General features: G+C 44.0%; 1 protein-coding gene across 7 annotated transcripts in view; it reads right to left on the reverse strand.

The window, feature by feature from the left end:
* LOC114602020 (uncharacterized) overlaps positions 1–19,070 on the reverse strand; it is a 39,157-nt gene that overhangs the window by 15,201 nt on the left and 4,886 nt on the right. For 5 of the 7 annotated variants that reach the window (XM_077931700.1, XM_077931699.1, XM_077931698.1 and 2 more), the window contains exons 2-4: positions 4,525–4,648; positions 3,320–3,444; positions 879–969 (exon numbers count right to left, since the gene is read on the reverse strand). In XM_077931700.1, coding sequence (XP_077787826.1) covers positions 879–969; positions 3,320–3,444; positions 4,525–4,648 — 340 coding nt within the window. Of the gene's footprint in view, positions 1–878; positions 970–3,319; positions 3,445–4,524; positions 4,649–6,836; positions 7,136–19,070 lie in introns of those variants that run through there. The other 2 variants (XM_077931702.1, XM_077931703.1) reach the window with 2 other exon arrangements.

Here is a 19,070-nt window from a genome sequence, read left to right on the forward strand (position 1 = left end):
CACTTCCACCAATCGCCCACCCACCTGCCCGCCACTGTCAATCGCACAAGACAGCCACTGCCGATCGCACCTCACCGCAGTCGCCAATTGTCTGCCGCTTGCCACCACCAACAGCCCACCCGCCCACTTGCTGCAGCCGCCAATCGCCTGCCTCACCACAGCCACCAATCGCCTGCCCAATTGCCACAGCCACAGCCAATCACCGTCAAGTCTTGCCGCAGCCACCAATCGCCCACCGAATTGCCACTGCCAATCTCCTGCTTGCTACTGCCATTAATCGCACATCCCGCCTCTGCATTCACTATCCATGTATAAGACGACACCCAATTTTTGCCTTTTTTAAAAAGCAAAAAAGCATAGTCTTATACATAGAAAAATACGGTAAATTCTCTAATAATTTGATATCCTGCAGGCCCAGCTTCCTATTACCTCAGTGGCAGAATCCCATGGTAGGCAGCAGACTTTCCTAAAACCAACAGTCCTTTAGAGGCATCTGGGTGAATGCATGTGAGCTAAAAGTGTGGTGTGAGAATACACACAAGCCGTAAGGCTTCAGTGTCTCTGTGCTCACTGGTTGCACGCCTGACCTTTGAGCACTGAGTGCAAAGATTCTAGTCACGTTCAGTTTTAAATGGTTAGACTCCTTCCCACCGTAAGAAACTCAGTATAATCGCGATCTTGACTGCCCAGGTTCAGCTGAGCATGGATAGGACTTACCTGTAGATAACTGGGAGAGGGTGGCAATGCAGTTTTTTACGGATTGGGTTTTTTATGTTTTTAGATATGTTGTAACCCACCCAGAGTGGCTGGGGAAACCCAGCCAGATGCATGGGGTATAAACAATAATAAATTAAATAATAAATATTCATGTGCCTTACCACTTTAGCTTCTTCTTTAAAACAAACCCTAAAATTCTGCAGGATGATGAACTGGCCAACAATACTGGAAAATCCAGACTGGGGTAGAGCACTAAAACAAGAAAGAAAGAAACATGTATTGCCTCTCTTGATAGCCATGCCCAATGGTTTGCCACATTGTCTAAAAGGCTGCAATTCCAAGCAAAATTTGGAAGAATCCATTCATTTCCTCAGAATACTGAAACTTTCAGCTTCTGTTGTTAAAAAAGGGAAATCCAAAAACAAAGACTGTAGATAACAGCAAATATATGTTTCGAGAATATATTTATTTTTAAATACTTGTACATCATCATTCAAAGGCTGCAGGTAGTTTACATCAAAATACAGTAAAATAATATAATCATGCAAGTAGTGCGCTTGTGTGCTCTGTGTGACCCAGATTATGTAGTCCTTACTTTCCTTTAGCTAGGAACACATATTGCTCATCACTCATCCATATGTCGCTCCCTCCTCACACTACATTGCTCAGGTGGGGAGATCTTTCAAGTTCTACAAAAGCCCATGTGGAAAGTGCAGAATGAAGTTTGCCAACAGTGTGCAAATGCAAATGTGCACAAATCGGTTTGCAAAAATTATTCTAAGAACAGAACTTACACTGTCTCAGAGTGAATAGAGTAACTATGTATGCAGGACCTGAAATATTATGGAATTTACTCTTCCATGCTACATACTCTGCAAATAGAAATTAACAACTGGTTGTCTGCCATAGGTTCTCTTGTGTGTCTTAAAAAGTGAAGAATGCATGAAAGGTCTAAAGTTAATTTTTAAAATGGAATTCTTGCATTATGAGACTTCTGGTAGATTTTGTAACACAGAATTTTAGATTGCTTGGCACAGAATGGTATGCAGATTGCTAATGTGCTAGCTTTTGTACATGCACATACAAAATGTACATGTTTCATAAAATTTATACACCACATAATTCTAAGAGAAAGCCTAAAAGTGGTTTAAAATCCCAAAGCAGTAATAAAAATGAAAAACACAAGGAACCATAACAAGGGTCTCTAACCAAAGCAAGGTGCTCTGTAGATAAAACCAGGAAAGTCACCACTACCTAAGCCTCTCAGAAATCTATTGCAGCAAGGCCCATGGCAGTGTTCATTTAAAAGCTAGCTAACCTAAGGATTAGCTACTGATCAGGACTGACAGAGGATACAGCTTTATGCCTTAAGCCTCTGGTTTGTGGAAGCTATGATGGGACAAGGGAAAAGTGGAGTGTGTGCTGATTCACACAGTAGCCTTTTGGAATCCTTCAACCTGGCGGGGGGGGGAGGGGAGAGAGAAAGAATCTTGCACAATTTAGTGAAAGAATCCAGTTACTTGGGCCACCAAAGAGATGTTGCTTTAACACTGGATGATGAAGTCACTGACCTCCATAAAACAACTGATTAGTAATTTAAACTGGCAATGTATCCACATCAGCACAACGAAGAGAAGTATGAGACCATTTTAATTAGTTTTTCTTAAGAATTATGCATTGTAGTGTACCGCTTGTGGCGCTGTGGGTAAAAGCCTCAGCGCCTAGGGCTTGCCGATCGAAAGGTTGGCGGTTCGAATCCCCGCAGCGGGGTGCGCTCCCGTTGCTCGGTCCCAGCGCCTGCCAACCTAGCAGTTCGAAAGCACCCCCGGGTGCAAGTAGATAAATAGGGACCGCTTACTGGCGGGAAGGTAAACGGCGTTTCCGTGTGCTGCGCTGGCTCGCCAGATGCAGCTTTGTCACGCTGGCCACGTGACCCGGAAGTGTCTGTGGACAGCGCTGGCCCCTGGCCTCTTAAGTGAGATGGGCGCACAACCCCAGTGTCTGTCAAGACTGGCCCGTACGGGCAGGGGTACCTTTACCTTTAGTGTACTGCTTAGTAAAATAATTAGATAAAATACCGTAATTATCTTCCAAATTAATATTATTAAAACACTGTAATCTATCTCCCCAAAGTCTCCCTTGCTTATTTTAATACTTTTTATTTTTTGTTTGAATATTATTTTAATTTTAGACTATTCAGTTTGTTTTTAAAGGTTGTGTGACAGACCCTCAAAACATTTCCATTTTTCTTAAGTGCTTGCCACAAGCTCAGCAAGATAGCAACAAGGCTGGAGAGCAGTTTGGAATCACCAGTATTTATTGCTACTCTATCAGGTTCCCTATAATAGGCTGTTTACCCAAACACCAATTTCACCCTGGCAAATTTGATGATTAGGACCTGGGAGACCTGGGTTAAAATCCCCTCTCACCCAGGAAGCTCACTGGACAACATTGGGCCACTCACCGTCTCTCAGACTAAGGTACCTCACAGGGTTGTTCAGAGGATGAAATGTAGAGTGAGGAGAACTATGTACACCACCTTAAGCCTATTGACGGAAAGCTGAGATATAAATGTAGTTCATACATAAAGTGTAAAAATTACCATTTTGTCATCTGAACAGCTTTGGCTGTAACATCCACTTGGATATAATGATGCCCATCTGCGACGCACAGAATAGCTGCTGGAAGCTGCTCATCATGATCTAGAGCCTTTGTTTCATTTAGAACCTAGCAATAAATTGGGAGATAAGGCAGGAAAAGAAGTCAGGTATTTCCCACACATATTAAAAATAGGGACCAAGCCACTCTAGAGTCTTTCATTCATTTTTTGGGGGAGCCGGGGCAGGATGAGGAAGATATGGAGACCCACAAAGTTTTGAAAGTCACAGTATGGCAATTTAGATCTGCATATGAGAAAAAAGCAATAGTTGTGGGAGCAGGGGACTTCCCATTTTTCAGAGGATGAATACTCCTGTTGCAAAAGGAATCATCTTAAAAAGATCAGTCTCCTAACAAGAAGAAAAACTCTCTTCTAAGCTGGTATGTGCTGACTTCCAATCTTTACAAGTACTTGTATTAAAAGACAAAATGGTGGGAAGGGGGGAGACTTCAATCTGCTTCCCAACTAAACAGGGGCACCATTTTAGTGAATCAAACTATTGTAATTGATCTAACTGATCAACCAACTTAAACATTGCAGCTCCGGCTATAAAGCACATAGGCTGCAATCCTATCCTCATTTATCTGGGGGTAAGCTCCATTGAACACAGAGGGACTTGCTTCTGAGCAAGCATGCATGAGATTGCTCTAATATAAAGCAACTCTTATGCTCAAGCAAAAGGTCTCCTCTGGATTCAGAAGGCAGAACATAGCCACTGCCTCAGGAGCAGCAGAAGCATCAATTATGTCCACATTAATGTGGTGTAAGAGTGTATAATCAGGACATGGGACACGCAGGTTCAAATCCCCACTCTGCTATGAAGCTTTGTGTCAGTCTTTCTCTCTCTCTCTCGCTCACTCTGCCTAATGAACCTCAGAGCAAAACCACTCAAAGTGGTGGTCCATGGACTGGGGGAGGTCTGTGAACCATTAGCTACTGGTCCATGGTAACTTCACCACAGCCCAAGTTGGGTTGGACACTTCAAGATAGCTTGAGAAGCACCGCCTCACAAGGTTGTTGTAAAGAGAAAAGTGAGGGTGGAGACATTGTTCTAAGCTCCTTAGAGGAAGGGGAGTATGGAATTTTATTTTATTTTAAAAATTAAGAGTTCCCCATTCATCACTGCTCAAAAAGTCACATGAATATACCCTCAGGACATGCCCAAGTTGACCCTCTTCTCTGGCTTCAGAATCCTTGTACTCCAGGAGAAGATTCACGATCCAAGGTTCCAAGTAGCAGGGCCTGTTTGTCTGGCTATCTTCATTGTCTAAACTGGAAAAAATAAGTAATTAAAATTACTAAGGCATGGGGAAATGTGCAAAAGTGGCATGGCAAAAAATGTTGCTTGATGGTATCACACTAAATATCTTCCAGATTGCTATACCATTAGAAGAAGAAGAAGAAGAAGAAGAAGAAGAAGAAGAAGAGGAGGAGGAGGAGGAGTTTGGATTTGATATCCCGCCTTTCACTCCCCTTCAGGAGTCTCAAAGCGGCTAACATTCTCCTTTCCCTTCCTCCCCCACAACAAACACTCTGTGAGGTGAGTGGGGCTGAGAGACTTCAAAGAAGTGTGACTAGCCCAAGGTCACCCAGCAGCTGCATGTGGAGGAGCGGAGACGCGAACCCGGTTCCCCAGATTACGAGACTACTGCTCTTAACCACTACACCACACTGGCTCTCCATTGTGCATTTATTCATCATTAAGAAAACAGAAAAACACAGAGAATGTTTGAGACAACATCATATTCAATGACCTCACCTTCTCATGTAACCATCAGTATAGTAAACAATTTGCAAGTTGGTATACAGAAAGTTCATCCAAGAAGCTCTTCATTTTAACTAAAGCACTATTCTTATTTGATAAGAAACAGAAACATGTACAGTGGAACCTCATGTTACGTACCGTCCTCCTTGCAAGCACTGCAGGTTACAAGCTCCACTAACCCAAAAGTAGGTCCTCTTATTGTGAACTTTGCCCCGGGATGCGAGTAGAAGTCGCGCACCAGCAGCGCGGCAGCAGCAGGAGGCACCATTAGTGAAAGCGCGCCTCATGTTACGAGCAGTTTCGGGTTGCAAGCTTCCAGAACAGATAAAGTTTGTAACCGGAGGTGCCACTGTATTCTAAGCCAGGTGCAGTGTGGTACAAAATTAGGTGTTTTGAGGAATAAGTTATGAGCATCATATAATTTTTATTTTAAAAAACACCCTTGATTGCAAAATTTACTCCTGTCGCACATCACTCTATTTTCAGATACTTTTGCCAGAAATCTGGAGGGCTAGAAACTTGCAATATAAATATAAGTGTTGCAGAATTCTGTATTAGAGTCCAGATTTAGAGCAAAACTGGGGTGCAGGCAAGCAGTTCCTTAGAACAGAAGATCTTCCTTCCTGATACAGTTTCACCCATCAGTATCACTCCTTTCTCTTTTCTATTGAGATTCCCAGATTGCACTATGGGATTAGGAAGGGGTTTGCATTCACCCAATACCAACATAAAAAGCTTGTACAGACATGCCCACAAGGTCACTCACAGGGTACTCCAAGTGGTCTTTATCATGCTGGTGAATAGCATAAGGTTACTAGATTTTTTTCAATGAATCTGGGGACACTTCACTCTGAAATGAGTCAGAATGATAGGATTTTGTCAGGGGACTGATTTGTAAATCTGGGGACTGTCCCCGGGAAACGGGGGTGTCTGGTAACCTTAGAATAGCAGCCTAATGCAGATATGAAAGGAATATACAGGGCTGGTCGTTGCTGGTCCAAGAAGAACTTACAATTTTGGACACCCACTGCAGAGCTACTATAAATGTGGGTTGATGCAAAAACAGCAGACTCTCATTAAATCTAAAAGTAAAACCTGTTTTGACAGAACACTTTCTCAGACATTAGACAAATTCAGACTAAATTGAGTGGGAGAATTATTCTACAACCTATTTTATTCCCTGGTAAGAGGAAAAATATAGAGATAGGTGAACTATTACTATTTATTTATTTATTTAATTTATATACAATAGCTTTAGGTATGGGTTTTACACACGTATTTTATGCCTGGCAGATAGGACTGGTTATATTACTTGGAAGGAAGCCCCAGCCCATCAAGATGCACGTGAAACTTCCATAGAGTAAAACCCTGCCCACACTTACATAGAAGCTAAGCCTCACTGCAATCGTTCGGGACTCGCAGCCCAATAAGCCTACGTAGTACGGTGAATGGATAGCATTTGCGCTGGAAGTGCATCCAAGTGGTCCAAAGCAAAAGATGCCGTGCGCGCCTCTGTACAGCAACGGAAAACTAATGTCCCGAGGTGGGAGGGCTGCTTCGGAAAATCAATATCCTACAGCGAGTAAAAGTCCGATTAAAAGGGAATTACGAAGCACTCAAGAGCTTCGCCACCCGCCAGCTTATTCCGCGGCCTCTGCCTGTCTGCTACACCAACGACAGGATCTGCAAACTTACCCCGTGGGCTTTGAGTCCCGCAGAGACCTCCGCTCCCGATTCATAGGGGCAGCTGCCGAAGACCCGTGTCAAAGCGACCTGCCCCTTTCTCTGGACAGGAGCGAGGCCTCATTCCCGCTCCGCCAGCTGGACTCCTCCTCCCAGCGACTTCCCAACGCGACCCGAGCTAGGTGGGCTGGCCGGAGGACGGGAGGGGCAGGCACGGACGGCCCCTTGGCGTCTCGCCCTCCCCTCCCGAGCTTCCCTTGCAGCGCCTGCAAAGCAGGAAGAGGAAGCGACGTTGGCGCGGGCTTTCCGTTGTGCAAAGTAAACAGCTCGGTCAGCTCAAGATGTCGGACGGCGAGGCGGGCAGATCCGCGCAAAGAGACATCCTTCCCCCCCCAGTTTCCTGAGCCTTGCCAACTGGCCCAAACTGTGCTGGCTTGAAGCAAGCTCTGCAGTGCACTCAACTGCTCTGTGAACATTTTCATCTGAAGGCAGGATAAAAATGTTTACAATGAATAATAATAAATAATACTTTACTATATTTTCCGCACTTCCCTTTTCATTTCCCCAGGCCTTTAAAATTATATTATTGCTTTATGCTGTTGTAGCTGTCTGGATTTTACTCTTCTGTCCTCAGTTTAAATTGTTTTGCACAGTCACTTTTCCTCTGTTGTATAGTGATTGGTGATTTTATAATTGTATAGCACTTTTTTTTTAAAATTTTGTTTAATTCTTAAGAATGTTGATTATATCGCAGCCTGTAAAGTGTATGTATGTAATACACATTTCCCTCACATTTATCTAGCTGTAATCATTACAACGTCTTTGTAAGGTTGGTCAGTATTATTCCCTACCTACAACTGTAAGAGGCTCAGAGAGTGTGGCTACTGAATTCTGGCTAATGCATTGGAGTGATGGTTTCATTCAAACCAGGAACTATTGTGGATGATTATAACAATTCCAAAATTAGTGGGTGTTTAATTACATGTAGGAGCATTAGTAGATGGAGAAGTATTCTTTATGCAATATCACCATCTGTTGGATCCTGCAGGAAACGCAGAGGCCCATTAACAGTGAAATCCTATTCCCATCTTTTCAGAAGTACTGTACTGTAAGTTGTATTAAGTAGGATTTTCTCCCAGATAAATGACTCTAGTATTTTAGGCTGCAGGGCTATAATTAGGTCACATCCTACAGCAATGCACAGAAAACCAGGTGGGGTGCAGAGGCTTCACACCTGTGCAGGCGTGCTCAGGTGTTAAATATGCACACAACTATCAATGCCCTGTTAGCCGTGCCAGAATGGGGGGTCAGGTACCCCCCATCAGCCATGCATATCCAGGAACAGTGCATGTGTAGCTGTGGGTGAAGTGCACTGTCAACATATGCCCTGCTCCTGGTGGCCTTGTTAAAAGGTAAAGGGACCCCTGACCATTAGATCCAGTCGTGGCCGACTGGGGTTGCAGTGCTCATCTCGCTTTATTGGCTGAGGGAGCTGGCGAACAGCTTCTGGGTCATGTGGCCAGCACGACTAAGCTGCTTCTGGCGAACCACAGCAGTGCACGGAAACACCGTTTACCTTCCCGCTGGAGCGGTACCTGTTTATCTACTTGCACTTTGACGTGTTTTCAAACTGCTAGGTTGGCTGGAGCAGGGACCGAGCAACCGGAGCTCACCCCGTCTCAGGGATTCAAACCACCGACCTTCTTATCAGCAAGTTCTAGGCTCTGTGGTTTAACCCACAGCGCCACCCGTGTTCCTGGTGGCCTTGTTAGGTGTGAGCTTAAGCACCAGGTGGCAGGATGGAGCCCGAGGGCCTCCACTCCCACGAATCCAATGACACAGTCATGTTGCTTAAACCATAGAGGTAGAACGGATCTCAGAGGTCATTTAGTCCAACCAACTATTCTCAAGGCAGGATCTTCAATCATGTCTCGACTTATATAGCCTCTGTTTAAATACCTCCAGTGAAGGACAGTTTGTTTCACTGTCAGCCAGTTCTTACCATCGGAGAGTTTCTGCAATGCAGGGATGGGGAACCTGTGGCCCTTGACTCCCCTAGCCCCAGACATCATGGCCAATGGACAGGAATGATGGGTGTTGTAATCCAGCAATACCTGATTGATTTGTTGTCATGCTATGCCGATTTTAATTCAAATGAATCCCAAAGCGGCTTACAAACAATAAATAACATAATAACAAACTCAGCATAAATAATACAAAATACAATATTTTTCCATGTGTAAGACTAGGTTTCCCCCCTAAAAAATAATGTCAAAAAATTAGGGGGACATTTTATACACGGATATGTCTCCCCTCAATTTCTTAAATCTGAGTCCCCCAAAATAGGGGGTGTCTTTTACATGGGGTCGTCTTAAAGACAGAAAAATACAGTAATTAACAAATCACAAATAAAACAATTATAATAGCAATATAGCCTTGCTTGCCAGAGCAGCCTTTCCAAATGTGGTGCCCTCAAAGTATTTTGGGCCTCTATTCCCTGCGTCTCTGTTATTATTGGCTATGCTGGTTGGGGCTGATGAGAGGGTACCAGCTTAGAGAAAGGCGTTATTGAGCTACAGAGAACATCTGCCCAATTCCTGCATAAGCATCATTAAGATATTTGAAGACTGCTATCATGTCTCCCAGCCATTTCAACCATAAAGTTCCTCAGAGGACTTGGTTTCCTGACCCCTCACCTTCCTGATCTTTCTCCTCTGGACACTTTCCAGTTTGTCAGTGTCCTCCTTAAAAGTGTGGCTCCCAGTCCTAGTACTGAACACAGAGTTTGAGATGCCACCTGAGCAGTGCAGAATTAGGTTTGTTGCACCTCTCTGGGATTTTCTAAATTTAGAGTGGTAAACAAACCTTCAAGTAGTCTGAAGGTTATTTGAAAACTTGTCTTTGTGCTAGTCTGAATATGCCCTGAACTCTTGCCTGCAACATAAAAAGGTAAAGGTAAAGGACCTCTGACAGTTAAGTCCAGTTGTGAATGACTCTGGGGTTGCGGCACTCATCTTGCTTTACTGGCCGAGGAAGCCAATGTTGGTCTGCAGACAGTTTTTCTGGGTCATGTGGCCAGCATAACTAAGCTGCTTCTGGCGAAACCAGAGCAGCGCATGGAAACGCCATTAACCTTCCTGCTGGAGTGGTACCTATTTGTCTACTTGCACTTTGACATGCTTTCAAACAGCTAAGTTGGCAGCAACATGTTGCCTGCAACATAGTAAACAGTAAAATAAAGAACCTCAGGTCATGCTGTTAGGTAATAGATCTATGGAACAGAATGGAAAGATTTCAACTCTTACTGGTCTCAGAAAGTTTTAAGAAGTTTTCAGAAGTTGTGGGGGTGCCACTCAGAAAATGGCTGCCATGGAGGGAATGTGGCATAACACAAAATGGCTGCCATGGGAAGTGTGGCTTAACACAGTATTAGAGACAACCACCCCCTGACCACTTTATGCTTACCCATAGGAAATCAGCTATGTCCTACTGGTGCTGATTATGGAGTTCACACACATGCTGCTACTGTCAAATAAGAACAGGGAGTACCAGAAAATATATATATAAGAGAGCAACACCACTCTCATTTTACAGAAATTGATTAGAAGATGCCTGCACATTTTCCTCCATAACTTACTTTCTAGGAGAGCTGGAGCCTTTTTAAAATGAAAATTCCAGAGTTTGGGGCACCTGTCCAGGGGCTACTGGAAGCCCTCATGGGTGCCACAGCAGCTGTGGGCATCAAGATGACGACCCATGCTTTATATGCCTCCTACAAACTGAGTTTGGAAAAGGGTCTCATCTTAATGCATAGGCAAGTTGGTAGGTGAGGAGGCATTCCATCAGATATGAGGGCCTTCAGCCACTTCAAATTGCAGAGCATGGTTCAGATGATACCTGCATTCTTCCATACCAAACCATTCCCCACTCTCTACACACAGAAAATTAGTATGTCAGAGAAAAAGGCTAGGATCCTTTCCCTTTGTGTGCTAATTTTTTGTGGCAAGGATTTTTTTAGTATGGGGAAGCATTCAATTGAGTGAGCACTTATTTAGAAAAAAAAGATGGTAGGTGGGGACATGACAGAGGTTTATAAAATTTTGCACATTGGGAGCAAATGGATAGAGAACACTCTTGTCTTCCCCCATAATAATAAAATATCTCCAGGCCACCCAGTGAAACTGATAGGCAGTAGATTCAGGAGACAAAAGTAATTACTTCTTCCCACAGCACTTAATTAACTTGTGAAATTCAGTGTTACAAGATGAGGCGATGGCCACTTGCTCAGAGAGCTTTAAAAGATAATTAGACCAATTAATGGAAAGCTAGGTCTATCAAGGAACATTAGTCATGATAGCTCTGTGGGACCAGGTAAGCAACAGGGGAAGGCGATTGCCCTGCTTCTGAGTTGCTGGGGGCAAACAGGATGCTGGACTTCACGAGCCTGCACTCAGTAATTGGAAGTGGAATTGTCCAGAAACCAGCACGTGGCATTCTTGGGCAACTGCTAGGACCCCGAAGGCCCAAGGGAAACTCAAATGCATATGGCACTGTAGATGCCCAGGGAACACTCAGAGCTGGCAGGGTAAGAATGCTGAAAGAAATACAAACAGCATGGCTGGCATGTCTGAAAACCTGACTCCACAGCCTTAGACTCATTGTGTTGGAAGATACCATTGAGGTCCTCTTGTCAAATCCTGGCTGCTCAACGCAGGATTCAGTTATAGCATCCTCAAGAGAAAACCATGCAGACTCTGCCAAAATGCCTCCAGCACAGGAGAGCCCACCACCTCCCAAGTCACTTTTGTTTTTGCTCCATCTCCTCTGCTAATGCATTTGCATCTCTTGTACACAACACATGATGTGTCACACCCAATTGCACAGACTGGTTCACTGTATCTTCACCCTGTAGTGTAAACCACTAATATAATTCTGACAGCTGACAAATGAGTGGCGACTACGGCATTTGCATCTCCTTTTGGCAGCTCAGCATGACTGCTGCTCCGTTAATGGACTGAGCCCTGGATGATTGATTACAGTTCTGTGCCACTTTATCCAGAATGGCCCAAGGAGGTCAACCAGTTAAAAACTCATAAGACATCTCCATAAAACTCTACAGTACACCGCTATTTTTCTCATAATAAAAATAATTATCACATTTTTTGAAGAAAAACTTTTATATAATATAGACTATTTTGTCAATTAGAATGCCTCTTGTTGCTGTACACTTAAATGCAGGCAGATCCAGAAGACTTTAGCTCTGGAACAAACAGAAAAAACATGAATTGTCATTCATGTAGTGCAGGGAAGATAGAGGGAAGCACAGCACCACAACTTTCAGAACATCAGCACCAGGATAACTGACAGATCCTCTTTGTTATGGTAAGTGAATGAGGTGATAGTGAGACTATCAAGTGAGTTTGTGACTGATTAGCACGGAGAAAGTTAAGCGAATGAAGAAAATAATCAAAGGAGAGGTTGGATACTTTTTTCCCTTTTCTTTGTTGGGGTTCCTACTTCACACTAGCAGTTTAAATGGTACAGTTTCTTGCAAGATTGCTTTCATTTCTAATTAAAAGCTGAAAGGTGAATTTTCAGCTTGTTGAATACCTTTTGCTAAAGCCAGAAGTGTTTTAAAAGCTGAATCTACAGTATGTGGTCAAAACTAAGCACCACTGAGTTCAATGGAGCTTAATTCCAGGTAAGTACAAGATCACAGTCACACTGATTCAAAAACATTGGTGTTACGCTATATACTCCTGCTCATTGGTGTGTATGTGAACAAATGGTATGACACACCCAATGTGCATTTTTATTTTAAATAGTTTATGTATTGTGTTTGAATGCTGGGACCTGAGGGTGAGGGGCGAGTAATAAATACAGAACAAAATGGAAAATTCTGGAAAAGCTTGAATGGGGTTTACTTCTGAGTAGATTTTGAAAAGGATCCCACTTAGCCTTCTTTAGTCTGCCCTGTGGTTTTACTAATATTTTGTGTTGTTTTTCTCACTCTGTTCCGCTTTCATTTTGATAGTAAGCCACCTTGAATATCTGTTTAGCCATTAAATAAATTGAGCAGTCAGGGTTTATCCAGCAACATTTCTAGCTTGGGTGCCTTTGTAGTGATGCAGACTGAATGCAACACATAATTCATTATCTCTGCTGATGGACCAGCTGCCTTTGGCTTTCCCTCAGCCATCACCTATCTGCAGCCATTCCAATGGGCTTCCTGAACTGTTTCCATCCCAACTGGTCATTACAATTTCTAACTGCTGATCCTGTCCTTTTTTTTTTTTAGATGTTGCAATTGTTATGGTCTTGTAAGCAGCCATCCCGAGTGGTATACTAGCACAAAGGGCAGGATTAAAATGCTCTAATTTAGAAAGAAAGAAACTATAATAACTAGTGACCAAGCTTTATTTTATCCCTCTCCTTCCTCCCCATTGCTTTTTCCTTGTGTGTATTGTACTGTCTTTTAGATCAGAAGCCTGGGGCCAGGGACTGTTTTCCAGCACAGTGGTACCTTGGTTTACAAACAGTCCTGTTTACGAACTATTCGGTTTACAAACTCCGCAAAACCAGAAGTAGTGTCCTGGTTTGCGAATTTTACCTTGGTTTACGAATGGAAGCCAAACGGTGGAAAGGCACCAGTGGTGGGAGGCGTCATTAGGGAGAGCACGCCTCAGTTTAAGAACGGATTCGGTTTAAGAATGGACTTCTAAAATGGATTAAATTTGTAAACCAAGTTACCACTGTACAGTGGTACCTCAGGTTACAGATGCTTCTGCTTACAGACGCTTCAGCTTACAGACTCCGCTAACCTAGAAACAGTACCTCGGGTTAAGAAATTTGCTTCAGGATGAAAACAGAAATTGCACGGCGGCAGCAGGAGGCCCCATTAGCTAAAGAGGTACCTTAGGCTAAGAACAGTTTCAGGTTAAGAACTGACCTCTAGAATGAATTAAGTTCTTAACCTGAGGTACCACTATACAGAATTGCCTTCAGACGGCTTGGAGGTCAGATAACTCCATACCCTCCAACATTTCTCCAATGAAAATAGGGACATCCTAAGGAAAAGTGGGACATTCCGGAATCAAATCAGAAACCGGGATGGCTTCAATAAATCAGGGACGTCTATGGAAAATAAAGATACTTGTAGGGTCTGTTTTTGTTTAGCCAAGTCTAACCTGACCCACGTTTTAATTTCTTTTTAGCTTGCTATTGATTTTAATTATTGTTGTATTTTTAAAATACAAGCAGTGACAATTTCACACAGGGGTTCTGTTCCCACCCCCTGTGTCTGTCGGCGGAGTTTGCATAAGAGCACCCTGCTGTGTCCCCATCTTCATTCTCCATTCTGTCCCCAAAGAGCCATGCATCGGGGATTGCGTGTCAACTGGACACACCTAAAATGGTTGCTGCCTGTACCTGTTTTTAGCTATCTTTTACTGATAAAATTAAATGTTTGGGGAGGGGGGTTGTAAATCGCTTAGCAGCCTATTTACAATCAAGTGGCATGTAAGTTTTGTTAACACATAAATGTGAAAATGTGATCAGGTGGACCTGTGCTACCAGCACAGAGTGAGTAGAAGAAAGCTGAATGTGAAAAGAGCCCCGAATATAGTTTAAGGCAGAGCTTTCCAAACTTTTCATGCTGGTGACATACTGTTTAGACATGCATCATTTCAAAACACAGTAATTCAGTTTTATTAGCAATCTGGAGGTTAAACTAACCCCTTTCCAGGAGCACAGGGAGTGTTCGCGCAGCACACAGATTGGAAAGCTCTGGTCTAAGGGCACATAAGGCAGATACCTTACCTGAAGCTAAGCAAGTCCGTGTGTGGGCACCAACTGAGCACTCCACATATGTTGAGTTGGCTTCCAAGATGGAATAAACAAATACACACACAAAAATAAACTCTGCCGTGCCAGCCCAAAGCATTTTGTTGCCTGAAGTGGAGCACCTAACATTTCCTCCCCATTCTGAGCACAACAATTCACAATGCTTCACTGCACCATTCTGTTCAGACATCAGTTCTTGCTTTTATCTAGCCTTCCTAAATTCCATCATGTGAAGCAGCCAACTTCACCTTGCTGCCTCCCCATTGGGAGACCTGTGAAAACTGTCCCCACAGTAATTGTTTGCGGAGTGCAAAAGCCAAAAAGGCACAATATGGCAAGGGCCTTTTTACCTCCATCAGACATCTGCTAAGTTGCTGACTTCAGGCAGGCTGAACACCTGCCAGGGCTGCAGATAGATATGTACAAGCTCAGCACCAGCCTGGTGGGGTAAGATACACCCCAGGGTTTGCTGCAACCCATATTCTGGGCAGAGATAAGGGGCTCAACAAGCAGCCAAGGTGGAACCGCCTTCTGTACTTGCACCCAGCCCAGTGTGTGAGCTGTCAGGCTACAAGGAGTCACAGGGGAGGAATGGTCCTGCTTAAGAGCAAACCCAGGGCAAACTGCACTCCCCACTGAAACTGTGACGCCTGCTGCAGCAAGAAACACAAGGGTGTTGTTGGGGCGGGGAATGAGTCCAAGTCCTACATCTCTTGCCTGCTTCTCTCTCCTGAATTTTAAAAATGGGGTTTTCCCCTTTAAAAAATGCTTACAGGGTAGCTGAGTGCAGCGCAGAGCACAGTGCTGGTTGTGGTGTACTGTTTTTTTAAGGAAAAAGTAGGGAGTGTTAGCACAGGTGAAAGGTGTTTAATCAGCCAATTTCCTTATGTCTGGCAGTCCTGCCAGTGTTTGCTTAGTTTTAGAAGATTGTAGTTAATTAAGCCCTACTTATAAACACAAATTAACAAACCTAGTTTAGTCAAGTCAATGAACTTCAATGGGTCTACTCTGAATAGGACTAGCCTTGACAACCACCCTCAGTATCTAAATGACAAACACAGAAGATTTTGAGTCTTCAAGTTTGTCTTACTCAAGCCTAGCAAAGGTGGTGCCCTCCAAATGTTGTTGGACTGCAGCTCACATTATCCCTGATCACTGGCCACACTGGTTGGAGCTGATGGGAGTTGTAGTCCACCAAATAACTAGAAGGCAGCAGCTTGCTCGCCCCTGGATTCCTAACTGCATGTTTCGGCAGCAGACATTACACTGGTAAAATCCCAGTGCAATTGGCTTGCTCTAGCTGTGCATCATGAGAAAGCAAGAGACGAGGTTGCTATTGCTGCAAGTCAATAAATACAATTTAGGGCATGTCCACACTTCTGCTTGTCCCACCACTTTCCCCCAGTGAAAACCTACTCCTTACCACTGAATCAAAGCAGACATTGATTGGATTTTCCGTGGATTGAAGTTTGCACCAATTCAGTGGTGAATAGTGGGTTTTCCCAGGGAAAGCGGTGGGGCAAACGGAAAATGGTTCAGACCCACACTTTCTAGGCACAGAATAAGCAAGGCTTAAGTGATATGGTACAAGCCCTTAGTCCTCCTCAAACGCAGCCTTTGAAGCTGTAGTCCTCTACATAGTGGTGAGGAACCTCAGGTGCAGGGGCTGAAAGTGGCCCTCTAGGTCTCTCTGCCCAACAGTGGATGGAAAGGTGTGTGTGCTGTCTGTGTGCCTGCATGTGTAAACCTCTGACTTTTGTCTGGCTGGGATGCAACCTGCTGTAGAAAGATACAGGTTGCATCCATTGCTCTGCCCCACTTTTGCCTCTGGCCTGCCAACCGCTGGCATGTGCTCCCTGAAAGGTTCCACATGAAGGAATGTGGTCCTCAGGTTAAAAAGCCATTAAACACAATTGGACTTATTTTAACAATGTGTTGGATCACCCTCAAAGTATGTGTAATTTAACTGGATCAACATCGTCTCCTGTTACATTCATCTCTTTCTCACTCTCTTCCTCCCCCTCCTTATGTTGCCTTCCCTGTATCAGATTTTTAGACTGCACTCATCCGTTGAAGGACCTTACTCTTATTCTTTAAAATACCATGCACATCCATGATGAGAATAGCCCATAGTCAGGGTGATGGAAGTTGGAGTCCAGCAGCATCTGGAGAACTACATATTGGTCACTCCTAATAGAGATCAATCAACACACATACATACTGGAAGGCTGCCTTTCCAAGTCCAAGACGTGTGCCTTGCAAACAAGCTTTGAGCCCCAGAACATTTTTTTAAAAAATTAAATAAAAATTAAATGATGATTTCAGCATGCTGGACATAAGCACAAATCCTGATGGCACTGTGTGGCTGCCTACCATTCTCTCTCCTTAGGTTGAGAAGCATCAGGAACCAGTCCAATATTAAGTCAGGAGAGTACAGCAAAAGGGTTTTTTTTTTTTTGCCCTCCAAAATACAGAGACGGGCATGGATAGAGGACGTGAGAAAGCTGAGGAAGACCTGTCCTCCCTGCGATTCCACAAATAGTCTGATACCCATTTTGCCTTTGTGGCATTGGCCAAGCCTAGGGTGAGGGGAATGGGAACATTTGGGGTCACCAGGAGCCAAAATTGTCTGGCTAAAATCTGAGGGGGGAGAGAAATATAGCTCAGTTCCTGCGCCTGGCCACTGCATCAGCAGCAGCACAGCTTGCAATAAATCCAGTGGGGAAACGGACCGAAACGTTCCCATTATTACAGAATGGCATCTGTACTCCCTCCCCGACACAGCCTCCTTTACAAACGTGAGCCAGGCTCTCCTCACAAAAAGAGAGAGAAAGAGAGAGAGAGAACAGCCAGACAAGGTCATCCTAAGAAGCTGCTGGAAAAGAGAGGTGTGAGTTTAAAACACACACACACAGCTCTCAGCCTCCTGTTCAGAAGGGCAGGAGAGATGAAAGGCCCCCTTTGTCTCACCCAACCTGCGGCATGTGTTTGTTGTTATTTCTGGGTCCCAAAATTAGGAAGATGAGAATGTGGGGACCACAAGGAACAATATCCTCTTAGGGCATTCATCCTGACTTGTTTGCAAGGAGATTAGTAGACACTGGTAAGGCTAGATGATGTTACATTAGAGCAAGTTGTGTGACACACTTTCCAGTGCATTCTGCACAGGAAGGGAAGGGAAAGGGGAATGATAGTAAGACAGGTCATAACAGAAATTCTTAACATTATGCATGGTATAGAGAAGCTGGATAGAGATATATTTCCACCCCTCCCTTCTCCATCATACTAGGATTAAAAGGTAAAGGTAAAGGGACCCCTGACCATTAGGTCCATTCATGACCGACTCTGGGGTTGCGGCGCTCATCTCGCTTTATTGGCCCAGGGAGCCAGTGTACACCTTCCGGGTCACGTGGCCAGCATGACTAAGCCGCTTCTGGTGAACCAGAGCAACACACGGAAACACTGTTTACCTTCCCGCCGGAGCGGTACCTATTTATCTACCTGCACTTTGATGTGCTTTCGAACTGCTAGGTGGGCAGGAGCAGGGACCGAGCAACGGGAGCTCACCCCGTCTCGGGGATTCAAACCGCCGACCTTCTGATTGGCAAGTCCTAGGCTCTGTGGTTTAACCCACAGCGCCACCCACGTCCCATACTAGGATTAGGGTTAACTAAATCGAGTTGATTAGCAGTAGGTTTTTTAACTTGTGAAACTCAGTGCCACAAGATGTGGTGATAGCATCTAAGTTGCAGAAGGCTTTAAAAGTGGATTAGACTAGACAAATTCTCAAGGAATGAGAACTCAATGAACAGCTATCAGCCACAATGACCATAGCAAACTTTCATATTCAAAGGCAGTTGGCCGCTCAATATCAGTTGTGGGGAGGGAGGGACTGTAGGGGGCACTGCCTTCATGCCTTCCTTGTGGACTTCTCAGAAGCATCTGGCCAACCACTGTAGGAAATGGGTTGCTGGGTTAGATGGTTCAATCCAGCAGGAGTCTCCTTACTTCCTTACTCCACCAAATAAGAACACTTAACATTGTAAAGCGGTTTTGTGCACTCTTACAACCTGATACATCAACAGGGAGCAGGAAAACTATTGGCAGGCCTCTTGCTGCCAACTCCTTTAATTTTAATCCAAGCCTCACCAAGTCTGTAGATTCTTTTAAAGTGCAAAATCAAACAAACAAACAAAAACCCATGCAATAAAACTGCAAAGAGAATCTCTTTCATGTTCAAAAGGCCTATTTCCAGCCCCTGTGGTGGTAGGAAAAACTTGGCAAATGTCAATGTGTGACAGAGGGGGGAAAATATTAAAGACTTTGATCCAAAAATAAACAAAAGAATAGCATCAAGAAACTTCTCTTTTTTAGTTTAAGTTAAAATTCATGAGCTTAAAACAA

This window comes from Podarcis muralis, chromosome 7 (assembly GCF_964188315.1).
Source record: "Podarcis muralis chromosome 7, rPodMur119.hap1.1, whole genome shotgun sequence".
Classification (NCBI taxonomy): domain Eukaryota; kingdom Metazoa; phylum Chordata; class Lepidosauria; order Squamata; family Lacertidae; genus Podarcis; species Podarcis muralis.